This window comes from Podarcis pityusensis (assembly GCF_964106645.2).
Source record: "Podarcis pityusensis genome assembly, chromosome: 14".
In the NCBI taxonomy this organism is placed as follows: Eukaryota; Metazoa; Chordata; class Lepidosauria; order Squamata; family Lacertidae; genus Podarcis; species Podarcis pityusensis.
Genome location: NC_138039.1, coordinates 24,187,925 through 24,199,999, shown reverse-complemented (window position 1 = coordinate 24,199,999; position 12,075 = coordinate 24,187,925). Strand labels below are relative to the sequence as shown.

The 12,075-nt window shown below is 48.3% G+C and overlaps 1 protein-coding gene across 4 annotated transcripts in view; it reads right to left on the bottom strand.

Moving 5' to 3' along the window:
* SLC5A11 (solute carrier family 5 member 11) overlaps positions 1–12,075 on the bottom strand; it is a 25,904-nt gene extending 13,829 nt beyond the window's left edge. Inside the window, exons 1-5 of one of the 4 annotated variants that reach the window (XM_080981704.1) lie at positions 5,956–6,548; positions 3,728–3,738; positions 3,536–3,691; positions 1,181–1,252; positions 423–527 (exon numbers count right to left, since the gene is read on the bottom strand). In XM_080981704.1, coding sequence (XP_080837830.1) covers positions 423–527; positions 1,181–1,252; positions 3,536–3,649 — 291 coding nt within the window. In that variant the 5' untranslated portion in view covers positions 3,650–3,691; positions 3,728–3,738; positions 5,956–6,548. Of the gene's footprint in view, positions 1–422; positions 528–1,180; positions 1,253–3,535; positions 3,739–5,955; positions 6,549–9,281; positions 9,495–11,935 lie in introns of those variants that run through there. The other 3 variants (XM_080981703.1, XM_080981706.1, XM_080981705.1) reach the window with 3 other exon arrangements.

The following is a 12,075-nucleotide window of genomic DNA, read 5'->3' as shown; positions in this document are numbered from 1 at the left end:
ACCTCCATCATTCAGCCCAGACACTGAGGTCCAGTTCTGAGGGCCTTCTGGCAGTTCCCTCACTGCAAGAAGTGAGATTACGAGGAACCAGCCTTCTCAGTAGTGGCGCCCGCCCTGTGGAACACCCTCCCATCAGATGTCAAGGAAATAAACAACTATCTGACTTTTAGAAAACACCTGAAGGCAGCCCTGTTTAGGGAAGTTTTAATGTTTGATAGTTTATCATCATCATCATCATCTTCTGTTGGGAGGCACCCAGAGTGGCTGGGGAAACCCAGCCAGATGGGTGGGGTATAAATAAATTATTATTATAATACCTGATGCACCACTACCAAGAAGGTCCTCTGCCAGGTTCATGCCCGTCCCAACACACACACATCATCATCCTCAGGAGCAGGTTGTGCCGTAAATGTGATACTCACGTTCCACTCGTAAGCCGTAGCACCAATTCCAGACGCTGCCCCGGAGCCGGCCAGGCCAATGAAATGTCCGCTGCCGACATTACTGGCGAAGAGAGATGCCCCCACCTGGGAAGAGAGGTTGGGAGAGCCAGCTCAGTTCCTGCCCTTCCCAAGAGCACCTAATCTTGCCTGGCACAGAAAGGACTCCACCCAGTTCCCCTGGAAAGGCTGTCAGGTCTCATTATGGGGACTGGTTCAGTTTCAGTTTCTTGTTTTTCCACTCTTACGTTCAGTTCACCACGTTCCCACATCAGTGTGAGGTTATCTGTTTTTGTTTTCCAAAGCCCTCACAAAAGCCTATCAGTGTTTTAGTGTGCATTTCTCCCACTGTACATATTTTCTATGCAATTTGGTCTATTCTGCACATTTTTGAGAAGAAATTTTCTCTTAAGTGCAATTTTCACTGAAATGTGTGTTTTATACACACTTTACCCCTGTAGTGTATGCATTTCTGTACACATTCCTTGCCTGGGGTATTAGGGGAAGGTGGGGGACACGTCGTCCTCCTTCTGCACTCAGCTCCCGCCTGTCTGACCTCAACTAGAAGAGAGTTGTACCTGTATGAATAATCTCAATGCAAGGATGAGATCTCAAAAAACCACTTTGAGGCTTTGAAGGCAGACAGAGGACTCTCTGCATTTCAACCCCTGTCCCAAACACATAGCAGATCTGCTCTGCAACAGACACCCCACCAAGACATCATAATGGAAATCGCTTACTGGCCACCAGACCATCTCGCCTCCAGCCAAGAAGTAGCCCTTCACAGTGCTTCGCTTGGTTTTCCACATGGACTGAGAAAGAGAAAAAGAGAGAGAGAGTTAAAAACGAGCAAGTCTAAGAAGCCTGAAGAGGCGGCAGTGAGTCACCCTCAACAACAACATCAGCAACAACCAGGCCTGCCCAAAACATTTTGGCGCCTGAGGCAGGCCACAAAATGGCTGCCAGGGAAGAATAGGTGAGTGGAGATCTACATCAGTGACCGGGGGTGGGGGAGAGGAGACCAGCAGCACTCTAGGCAGGAGATTTTAATCCATGCGCAAAGAGTGTACAGTGGTTCCTCGGGTTACAGGCGCTTCAGGTTATGCGTTTTCGGGTTGCGCACTGCGCCAAACCCAGAAGCACTAGAACGGCTTACTTCCGGGTTTCGGTGCTTGCGCATGCGCAGAAACACTAAATCAAGCTTTGCTCATGTGCAGAAGCGCCGAATCATGACCCGTGCATGCACAGATGTGGAGCTGCAGGTTGCGAACATGCCTCCCACATGGATCACGTTCACAACCCGAGGTTCCACTGTACTTAGGTGCCCAAGGGAAGGAGTGGTCAGATTTAGAACTTTCGACTCCTATAGCTCATTCACACTTCTGTTTGTCCCGCCACTTTCCTCCAGGAAAACAACCTCTTTACCACTGAATCAAATGTCAATCAGTTTTTCCAGGGACTGATGTTTGCTCCAATTCTAGGAAAGCAGGCTTTCCTAGAGAAAGCAGCAGCGCAAACAGAAAATCGCTAAGACCCATGCTTTGTAGGCATGGGGCAAGCGAAGTGTGGACACACCCTGAGGACGACTCTGCAAAGGGATCTGCCTGGCATGCAGAAGGTCCCAGATTCAATCCCCAATGGCATCGCCAGGAAGGGCTGGGAGAAACTCCTGCCTGAAACTCTGGGGAAATGCTGCCAGCCAGTGTTGAATACCGAGATGGATGGACCAAGGGTTCTATTGGGACATCTGGTTGGCCGCTGTGAGAAGAACATAAGAAGATAAGCTGCTGCCGGATGAGTCCAGTGACCCATCTAGTCCAGCCTCCTGTTCTCACAGCGGCCAACCAGATGCCTGTAGGAAAGCTTCAATCAGGATCCGATATCAAGGGCCCTCTCTCTGTCTGTGGTTTCCAGAATCTGGGATTCAGAAGCATTGCTGCCTCCGACTGTGGAGGCAAAGCACTGTCGCTGTGGCTAGTGACTATCAATAGCCCTGTCTTCCGTGAATTTGTCTTATCCTGTTTAACGTCATCCAGGTTGGTTGCCATCACTGCCTCCAGTGAAAGTGAGTTCCATAGTTTAACTATGCACTGCTGGACATCAGCCAGGCTCTTCTTAGATTCCCACTTGGGCTTTTTCTGAAAAGCACTAGGCTGTGGTTTCTATCGGCAGAGGCAGGGAGGCTTATGGCTGGGGAGGCAACCAGGAAGTGTTTGGGCCAGTTGCATGTGGGAATTGTTGGCAGCATGACAAAGCAGGAAGTGAACTACCTTGACTCATCAAGTTGCTCAATCACACCTGGAGGGAGACATGAATGAATGGAGTGCTTGCATTGCTTGCTGGGAATGGAATCTGGGCCAAGGCTGGTGGCAGATTGCCCTGGCAGAGGGTGCCAGGAGCTAAGAATAACTAGTTCTAGAATCTGCCAATAAAGGGTAAGAGTCATATTTTGACAAATTTTGACAACAGCGAGAGTATGTCTATCCTGGTAACGAATGACCTCATGGAATTATGATGGTTCCTGGATGGCTGCTGCCAGTCAGTGTAGACAATAAGGAGCTACATGAACCAAGGGTCTGACTCAGTATAAGGCAGCTTCCTATATCAGAGGAAGGGCTGTAACAGCTATGGCAGAGCATCTGCTTTGCACCCAGAAGGTCCCAGGTAAGGCTGGGAATGATTCATGTCTGACATCCTGGAGAGCTGCTGCCAGTCAGTGCAGACAGTACTGAACAAGATGGACTCAGTATAAACCCAGTGTGTGTAGTGGTTGGAGTGTTGGACTAGGAGCTGAGAGACCAGGGTTCGAATCCCTGCTCATCTATGAAGCTCACTGGGTGACCTTGTGGGCCAGTCACTGCCTCTCAGCCCAACCTACCTCACAGGGTTGTTGTGGAGATTAAATGAGGAGGAGGAGAACTATGTATGGCACCTTGAGCTCCTTGGAGGAAAAGGAGGGATATAAATGCAATGCAATGCAATGCAATAAACAAAATAAAATAAAATAGCTTCCTAAGTTCCCTTTGGATCTCTGCACCCATGTGGAGACATTGTCCCTCAACTGAACAGAACAATCAAGGAAACGTCTTTCTTACCCACAGTCCAACAGCCAAAACAAATACAAAGTACAGAACCAGGACAACAATATCCACAGCCTCCAAGCTCTGTTGGGGGAAGGCAGGAGGCAGAGTGGTTGTGCTTGGCTCCATTGCCACTTGGATCTCCTGGGCGCCCTTCCTTCCTTCCTTCCTTCCTTCCTTCCTTCCTTCCTTCCTTCCTTCCTTCCTGGTGTGTTTATCTGGCCAAGAAAGAGAGAGAGCAATATACAACAAATGTGTAAGGATCTTGAGCAACATCTGCTGCCCATCAAATACCCCTACTCGGAGGTCACTCTTGAAGCCCCTGTAGATGCAAGAGGAGTAAAAACTTTTTGTTGCGACTGGAAGGTGAGCAACTCAATTGACTGAAAATGCAAAACCAAACTGCTCCGAGGTGGATAGTTTCCTGGTTCCATGGGGAAAACAGAATCCTGGAAGGAGGATCTAGTCTCTAGCATGCAGAGGGAGAGATGTTGACTGTAATTGGGAGGTAATCCACCTTGAGTTCAATCACACTGTGCCAACCATAGCAGTAGATCAAAGGGATTGAGCAAGAAGCACATCTATAGTCCAACCCATGGAAACCATCTCATTTGCAGCCCAGCTTCCTGGAGCCAACAAGCAAGGGCAGATTTTAAGAACTGTTTTCCCATGTGGTGGAAGTAAGCAAGGCCATATCTGTTGCTGCTGTTACCCCTATTTCAATTTATTAGTGGCTTGCAATAGAAAAAGCCTCTATGTGTTTTACCAAACCTAGAATCACAGAGTTGTAGAGTTAGAAGGGACCGCAAGGGTCATCTGGTCCAACCCCCTGCAATGCAGGAATCTCAGCTCAAGAATCCCTGGCAGGTGGCCATCGAGCCTCTGTTTAGAAACCTCCAATGAAAGAGAGTCCACCACCTTCTGCGGCAGCCCGTTCCATTATTGAGCAGCTCTTACTGTCAGAAAGTTCTTCCCAATGCTTAGTCAGAATCTCCTTTCTTGTCATTTGAAGCCATTGGTTCAGATCCTCCTCCCCTCTGGAGCAGCATCCAAGGGGATGCCAAGAAGCTTTTTCTGGAAGATGCCTGAGTCCATTGCTTAGGTTGGTTGGCATCCTTCTGAGTAGAAAGTATTGGGTTAGGAGGCTCAGTGGTCTGGAAGAATTGGGCTGCAAACCAGCGATTGCTAGGTCAGTAGACCGTGAGACTCTTAACCTCAGAGTCATGGGTTCAAACTCAATGTTGGGCAAGAGATTCCTGCATTGCAGGGGGGTTGGACTAGACCTCATGGTCCCTTCCAGCTGTACAATTCTATGATGAGGAACATGTGGTCCTGCAGATGTTGTTCAATTCCAGCTCCCATCAGCCAGCAGACTCCGGGGTCAGGGATGACAGGAGGTAGCCATCCAACAACGTCTGGAGGGCCACAAGTTCCCCAACCCTGCTCTAGACACACCGTCAAGTCCCCTTCTTTTCGGGTAAGGCTCAGTTCAGTGGGAGAGCATCTGCACTGCCTACAGAAGGTCACAGGTTCAACCCTTCAGGGAGGACATCTGCCAGTCACTGTCAACAGGTAACCCCTAGCCACTTTTATATTATTCCTGCATTGCAGGGGGTTGAACTGGATGACCCTTGGCATCCCTTCCAGCTCTACAGTTCCAATATTCTACTACTTTTCCTTCAGGATGTGGCCTTTCTGCAATGTATGTCTTTGTCCATTTGCAGCAGTGCCTTCTCCCCAGTGCTCCCAAGGTGGAGTCACCTGCAGAAGACTTAAAGGACCTCAACTCATGGCTCCAGGATCTTAGCAGCTGGTGGTTTGGGCCATTTGGCTCAACAAAGGTTTTTCATGACTGTTCTTGAGGCAGGTGGTGAGGGGCATAAGTCGCTTCCTGATGTGGGGTTTCCACAGCAAACATCTCAAGCCCCTAAGCAGTGAGGTCAAGAGAAGGTCAGAGTTCCTTTCTTAAGCACTGGGACCCTTTGATATCATGATGCACAGATCCCTTCATGTGATCATGTGCCCTATGGATAGACAAATCAAACAATTTCAGTTCCTTGTTTTTCCAATCCTAAATTCAGTTTGCTGCATTTCCACATTGGTTTGCAAACTACTTTTTTTTTTTTTTTTTTTAAGAAAAAGAAAAAGAAGCCCATTACACATTTGTCTTCATTTGGGCAAGCAAATTCTCCTGATATAATTCATTTTTGTATATTATGCTCAGTCCCTAATGTGGTTATTCTTGTGCACACTTTCCTTTCATACATGCTGCTTCCTTCCCTCCCATGTTCTCACTCTCTTCCCCCTCCTCCTTTGGCTGGGGAACTGCATCTCAACCTTTGGAGAAGGCCAGATTTCATAGGATAGCTGTGCTTTAGGGTTTGCCTATTAGAATGCAAAGAAACCTGGATGTCTGCCAGGAAGAGAACACTTACTGTGGGACACGCTGGTCTGGGTCAAGCCAATGGAACGCCAGTCGGAGCCTTTGGGGCCTTCGCTGTGCCCAGGTTTTGGAGCAGCAGCCTAGGGGAGGAGGAATCCTCTGAGGCTGCTGCAGAAGCCAAGCTGCCCTGCTCTGTGTGGGAGCCCTGGGAGTAGACAAACACGTTCTTCCGCTTGGTTCTAAGGTGCTCACTGTAGAGAGCAGGAGGCAAGGAGCCAGAGGAATACCTTTCAGGTGGGTGTCACTTTCTCGATTGGCCAAATGCCTGCTTTTCACAGGAGCTCCACTTCCTCTAGTTCTTCTTCAAGATGCGGAATCTAGAGAAGCAGGGCAATTCTACTGCCTCCCAGCTGCCTTTGGCCCTCCTTCAAAAGACACCTTGCGGCAGCCGTGCCATATGAACTGCTTTCATCCCAGAGCTGCAGCTTTAAGAACTTGGTGCTGGAGCTTGCTTTCCTTCTTCCTCTACCCTCCCCATCCCCTTTCCCTTGTGTGCTGTGTCTTTTTAGATCGAAAGGCTGAGAGGTTAAGGGACTCTCACTCCTACTGATCTTTGTAAGCCACCCAGAGAGCCTTCTTGGCTTTTGAACAGGGTAGAAAATATGCTCTGAATAAATAAACAAAGGAGCATCTAAAATGCTGTGGGGCATGGAGCCTGCAGGGCTGAAGACTTTTGGGAAGGGTGCCAGAGAAATTGCCTGACATCATTACAACCCTTACAATATCCGACAGAGGAAAATAGATCCATTTGATTTGCATGTCACGAAGAAGAACAAGTTCTTTGAGGGTGGGATGCCACCCATAATCGCTAAGAATGGAGCTATCTCCAATGTCGAGATGCAGGAGAGAAGCAAGAGGCTGGTGAGTGCTGGTGCACCAGCAGGAAATGTCTATATTTTCAATGAGTTCCTCTAAAACAGCCTTCCCCAACCAGGTGCCCTCCTGCTGTTTTGGACTACAATTCTGGACTATAATTCTACAATCCAATGTGATACTCATTCTGTTCCTGTGAGCTCTGGGTATCTGACCCCGCCCAAAATATATTGTGCTAGAATAACTTCAACATATAGCTCGTCTGTGACACACAAAAAAGCAATTTTCCTGCTGAAACGTTTTAAAGGTGGGCTTAATTCTCATCAAGCAGCATCACACACCTTATCTTCACTGTCAAGCAATGGGCTGTTGCTGTTGCTGTTGCTGTTGCTGTTGCTGTTGTTGTTGCTGCTGTTGTTTTAAAAAGTCTCTTGTTCCAAGCAGCATACAATTCTTTAACAATTATCTGGAGAGGTGGTTTGACATGAAAGATGGAGCTAGCTTGTTTTCTGTTGCTCCAGAAGGAGACCTCAAGCCAGCCTATTCCAATTACCAGAAAAGGGATTCCGGCTAAACATTAGGAAGAACTTTCTGACAGTAAGAGCTGTTCAACAGTGGAATGGTAGACTCTCCCTCTTTGGAGGTTTTAAAACAGAAGTTGGGTGGCCACCTCTTAGGGATTCTTGAGCTGTGATTCCGGCATTACAGGGGGCTGGATTTGATGACCCCTTGGGGTCCCTTTCAACTCTACAATTATATGATTGTGTGGGTTAACAGCAGAAGAGAGGAGTGGCATGCTGTGAGCTCTACGTACATGGATAGTGTGATCTAAGACAGGCATCATTAGAATAAACCCAAATTGTTTGTGCACGATGTAGCACATACCAGCCCAGCAAGGAGAAGTTAGCAAACAAACTGAGTGCATATCAGGTACAAAGTAAGCACTAGAGTTGTATGCAGGAAGGAGGGAAGGAAGATTCATTTGTGACGCTACTTCAGGTAACAGGCCACTTCACCTCAGAAATATGCCACCAACTCTCCTTTGGGAAAATCCAAAACCTTGAAAGATTCCACATATGAGGAAATCTACAAATGCCTATAACTTTTTAAACTTATTGTGGGACAAGGGATCAGGCCAAGAAAGCACAGCAAGAGCAAAGAGTTAAAAGCTCTCTCCCCAAATGCTGCAGTAATTCATTGTGGATGCAAAAATTAAGCAAAGAAGGGCCAGTTGCCTCTTGCCTGGGCCTGATGGGGGTTGCAGCCCAAAACATTTGGCATTCTGCCTGAATATGGGGCTCACGTGGGGCAGGAAGTAAAACACTACCCCTTGCAAAGTAAGTCTAAAGTTTACAGGCAAGGGTCTGTGCTTATTGGGGAGGCAGCTGTCATTCCAATTTGGTGGCGTGGGGTGGAAAAGCTCCCAAGGTTCTTTTCAGAAGCCTGTGGAGACCCCCATACAAAGAGTAGCCGGAGCTCATCATAAGAGCCCAGCAAGTTGTGGGAAGCCATTCTCCTGTAGGGACACGGCATTGCTGGGTTCTTTGCCTGGAGTACCAAGTCCCAGTGGCAATTTCTTCCAGCAGAGGGAACCAGTAGCCTGGCTATCCTACTTCATTGCCCAAACTAGCAAGGGGCTTCCCCATCCACCCAATTTGAAATCCCCATCCTTGATGCTTTGACCAAAAAGGCTTTTGTCTCCTTGCTTAGTGCCAGCTTGGGGTAGTGGTTAGAGCATCAGGCTAGGACCCAAGAGACCAGGGTTCAAATCCCCACTTGGCCATGAAGCTCACTGGATGACCTTGGGCAGGCCAGCCACTGCCTCTTGACCTAACCTACCACACAGGGTTGTTGTGGGGGATTAAATGAGGAGGGGAGAGCCTCTGTACACCACCTTAAATTCCTTGGGAGTAAAGGACGGGCACGAAATAAAAAAATAATTGCACCAAAGGTGGATGAGTCTGAACCATCCCATTTGCAGCTGTGTTTAAAGGCCCACAATGCTCTCTGGGGCTCAGGGCAAAAGTCTGTGCATCCCCAGTGAAATCCCCAGGCCAGGGAACCTTTGAGATTGCTAGCACCCCTTCCCCGCCCTTCTGTCCTCCTAATTTCCATTGTTGAAGTCCATGTCCTGGAATTGCCTCCTCCTTGTGACTTGAAGAAATGGAAAGTTTAGGGCTTTTTTGTCCATTCCGATCACAGTCTTGTTCTGTTCAGTTCCCTTGGCACCAGGCGCCTGCCCTTGCTGGGTTGGAGGCGGGCAGTTCTTTCCAGAGAACAACCAGCGCATTGAAGCGGCTCCATTGAAACCAGCCCAGAGAGAGCCAGCAGACCATGTGGCTGGCCCATTGCCACCTCCGAACCGGGTCTGATGCTCCTCGCCATTCTATTTACGGTTTTTGCATTTGCAGCCCCGATGGAGCTAGAGCTAAAGGCGCCCCCAGACCCACCTGTAAGAATCCTCCACGTGATCCGACGCAAGCCATGAGCAATGAGGGGACTTACCCTGCACCTTTGGGTTTCTTTCTCCTGTCACCCTCGATGCCGCCAGCCTCTTGCCAATCCACGAGACGGCTTAAATATTGCCAGCGGGCAGACGGGGATTTGCCAGTGGGGCTGTTTTACATTTTCACGAGGCATGAGAGGAGAAATTTATAGGCAGAGCCATTCAGTTCATTGGAGGCCTGCTTGCTTTGTGTTGATGTGGCTTGCAAGAAGGACAGCCGTGTTGTTTCCTTATCAGGGGTTTGGGGGTCAAACTCCAAAGTGTATCATTCCCCCACCTTCCAGAAAGCAATCATTGGAGGAGAGATGGAGAGAGGGAGGGAGGGAGGGAGGGGGAAAGAAGTGAATCGAATGCCAGAGATAAAGAGGAAAGTTGATAGAGAAGTGTTCATCTCTGTGCCATCATAATATTAGAACCCAGTGGGGTCATCCAAGGAAGCTTAATGATAGAAGACCAGGAGAATAAGAAGTCCTTCTTTATGGAGCACATAGTTCCCACTAGAAGGAGTGATGGCCCTGAAATTGGATGGCTTTAAAAGAGGGTTTAGCAAATTTATGGAGGATAAGACACTTCTCCATGGCTACTAGCCACTGACAATGTTTTGCCTTGGATCAGAGGTGGTATGTCTTCCTTACAAGAAAGGAGATTCCAACTAAATATTAGGAAGAACTTTCTGTGGTTAAGAGTCAATGGTCTGACTCAGTGTAAGGCAGGTTCCAATGTTCCTTAAGGGAAGGGTTGTAGCTCAGAGGCAGAACATCTGCTTGGCATGCAGAAGGTCCCGTTTCCAAGTAGAGCTGGGAATGTTTCCTTGTCTGAAACTCCGGTCTGAAACTTCTCTCCCTCCCCTGTGTTGTTTGTCCTATAAGCTAGCTTGGTCTTATTTTGAATGCACTATAAATCATAACACAACAATCAAAAGAAGCCTGTTTTGATGAAGAGATTGTGGCCAGGCAGCAAAGCGTGTTGAAAAGTCATTGTCAAAACATTGTCAAAACACAGGTGCCACCCCCTCCAGTTTTGCACCAAACATTTCCCCCAAAACAGTCCTTTCTTTTCACACAGGCAAAGCTGGCACAATACCTGTGCCCAGTAACCTGCATCTCAAAAGTAGAGGGAAAGGGGCACAGCAAGGCATCTTCACCTTGAAACACTGAGGCACCTGGGTCAGTTTTTTTATTCCAACATTTAAATTCTAAGCAGAATTCTGAAAAAGACTTGCCACCAAACCATTTGACTTGCTGGCAGAGGGTGAGTTGCACTCAGGCTGTTCCCACTTAACTGGCCCACAAAATGAAGCAACCTGGGCTGTGGCCTCATTGCAGCCAACACAAATGCAGACGACGATGTATTGGAGCCCTCCAGAAATAATACAGTCGACTCACAACTTGCTTGCATGATCAATCGCAGCTTTACGCACTTGGCAGCCAGCCAGCATACAATTGCACGAATTAAAGGCACACAAACTGGAGAGCTTGGAAGATCTCTCTGTGCCAGGTTTTCCCACTGCAGAAAGAGCTTTAAAGCTCTTCTTGATTACTGGGTTTTGGGAAGGTCTTGTGCAGACTCCAAGAGGTTCCCGTGAAATTTGATGGGAGCCTCCTAGAGCGCGATAAGCAAAGTGGAGCGCTTAAAAGCTCTCTGCCTTGTGTAGGGGGCAAGGCACACTGGCTTCAGAAAGGTAGGGGTGGTCCCATGGGGGCAATTCCAGGGGTTTTCTAACTGTACTCAGTTTTGGCTTTATGCACAATTCCTGGAATGCAACCCCCAACAAGCAAGTTGCAAGTCAACTGTAATTATACTCCTCCAAAGGAGACTGGGCCACTACATACATTCTTCCATATGAACCTGCCCTGGGCTCTGAAATCTTCAGGGACAGCCTTTCTCTCAGTCCTCCGAGTGTCACAGGCACACTTGGCAGGGACATGGGACAGGGCCTTCTTGGTAGCTGCTCCCAGACTTTGGAACTCCCTCCGTAGAGAAGCCAGGGATGAAAATGTAATAAATAAATAAATGCAAATAAAAGCATAAATAGACCTCAAGAAACATCTGGGATTCCAGAAGTTCCAGTTGTGATAGAACAGCTGCTTAGGATGGAGGGTTTCTGGAGATCTCCGTCTTCCTATGGGGCAAGTGTGGCTGGCCCTCAAAGTACCCATTGCGAAAGTTCAGGGGTCAATGTAGAACAGGATTCATGACTCCCCCAAAGAATTCTGGGAGTTGCGCTTTGTTAAAGGTGCCGAGAGTTGTTAGGAGGCTCCCTATATCCCTCAGAGAGTTCCCCGGGAAAAGGAGTTGATTGCTAAACCACCTTAGGAATTGTAGCTCTGGGAGATGAACAGGCATCCTTAGCAAACTACAGCTCCCAGAATTCTTTGGGGCAAGCCGTGGCTGTTTAAAGTAGAATCAGAGATCTTTAAATGTGCAGTGTAAATGGAGCTTGACTCCCTCTGGGGTTTCTGGCAGGAGACATTTCCAGCCCTTACACAGAATGCCACTGGGGATTGAACCCAGGGCCTTCTGCATGCTGAGCAGGTGCCCTGCCACTAAGCTCCACCTCTTCACTGCAACGTCTACATCTTGGAGGAAACCCATCGCCTCCCACCCTGCAGTGGTTGCATACTTGAAGAAGGACTGACCAAAGTTTACCCACCAGTGGAAGCACCATCATCCTCTTGGGACAGAAGAGCAGCTGACAAGGCTCCATAGCAAAAGCTGAGCTGACTGGGCACTCCAGAACTCTCTTCTCTCTCCCTTGGCGTTTTTCATTGCTACACCGTCCCCCATCAAGAC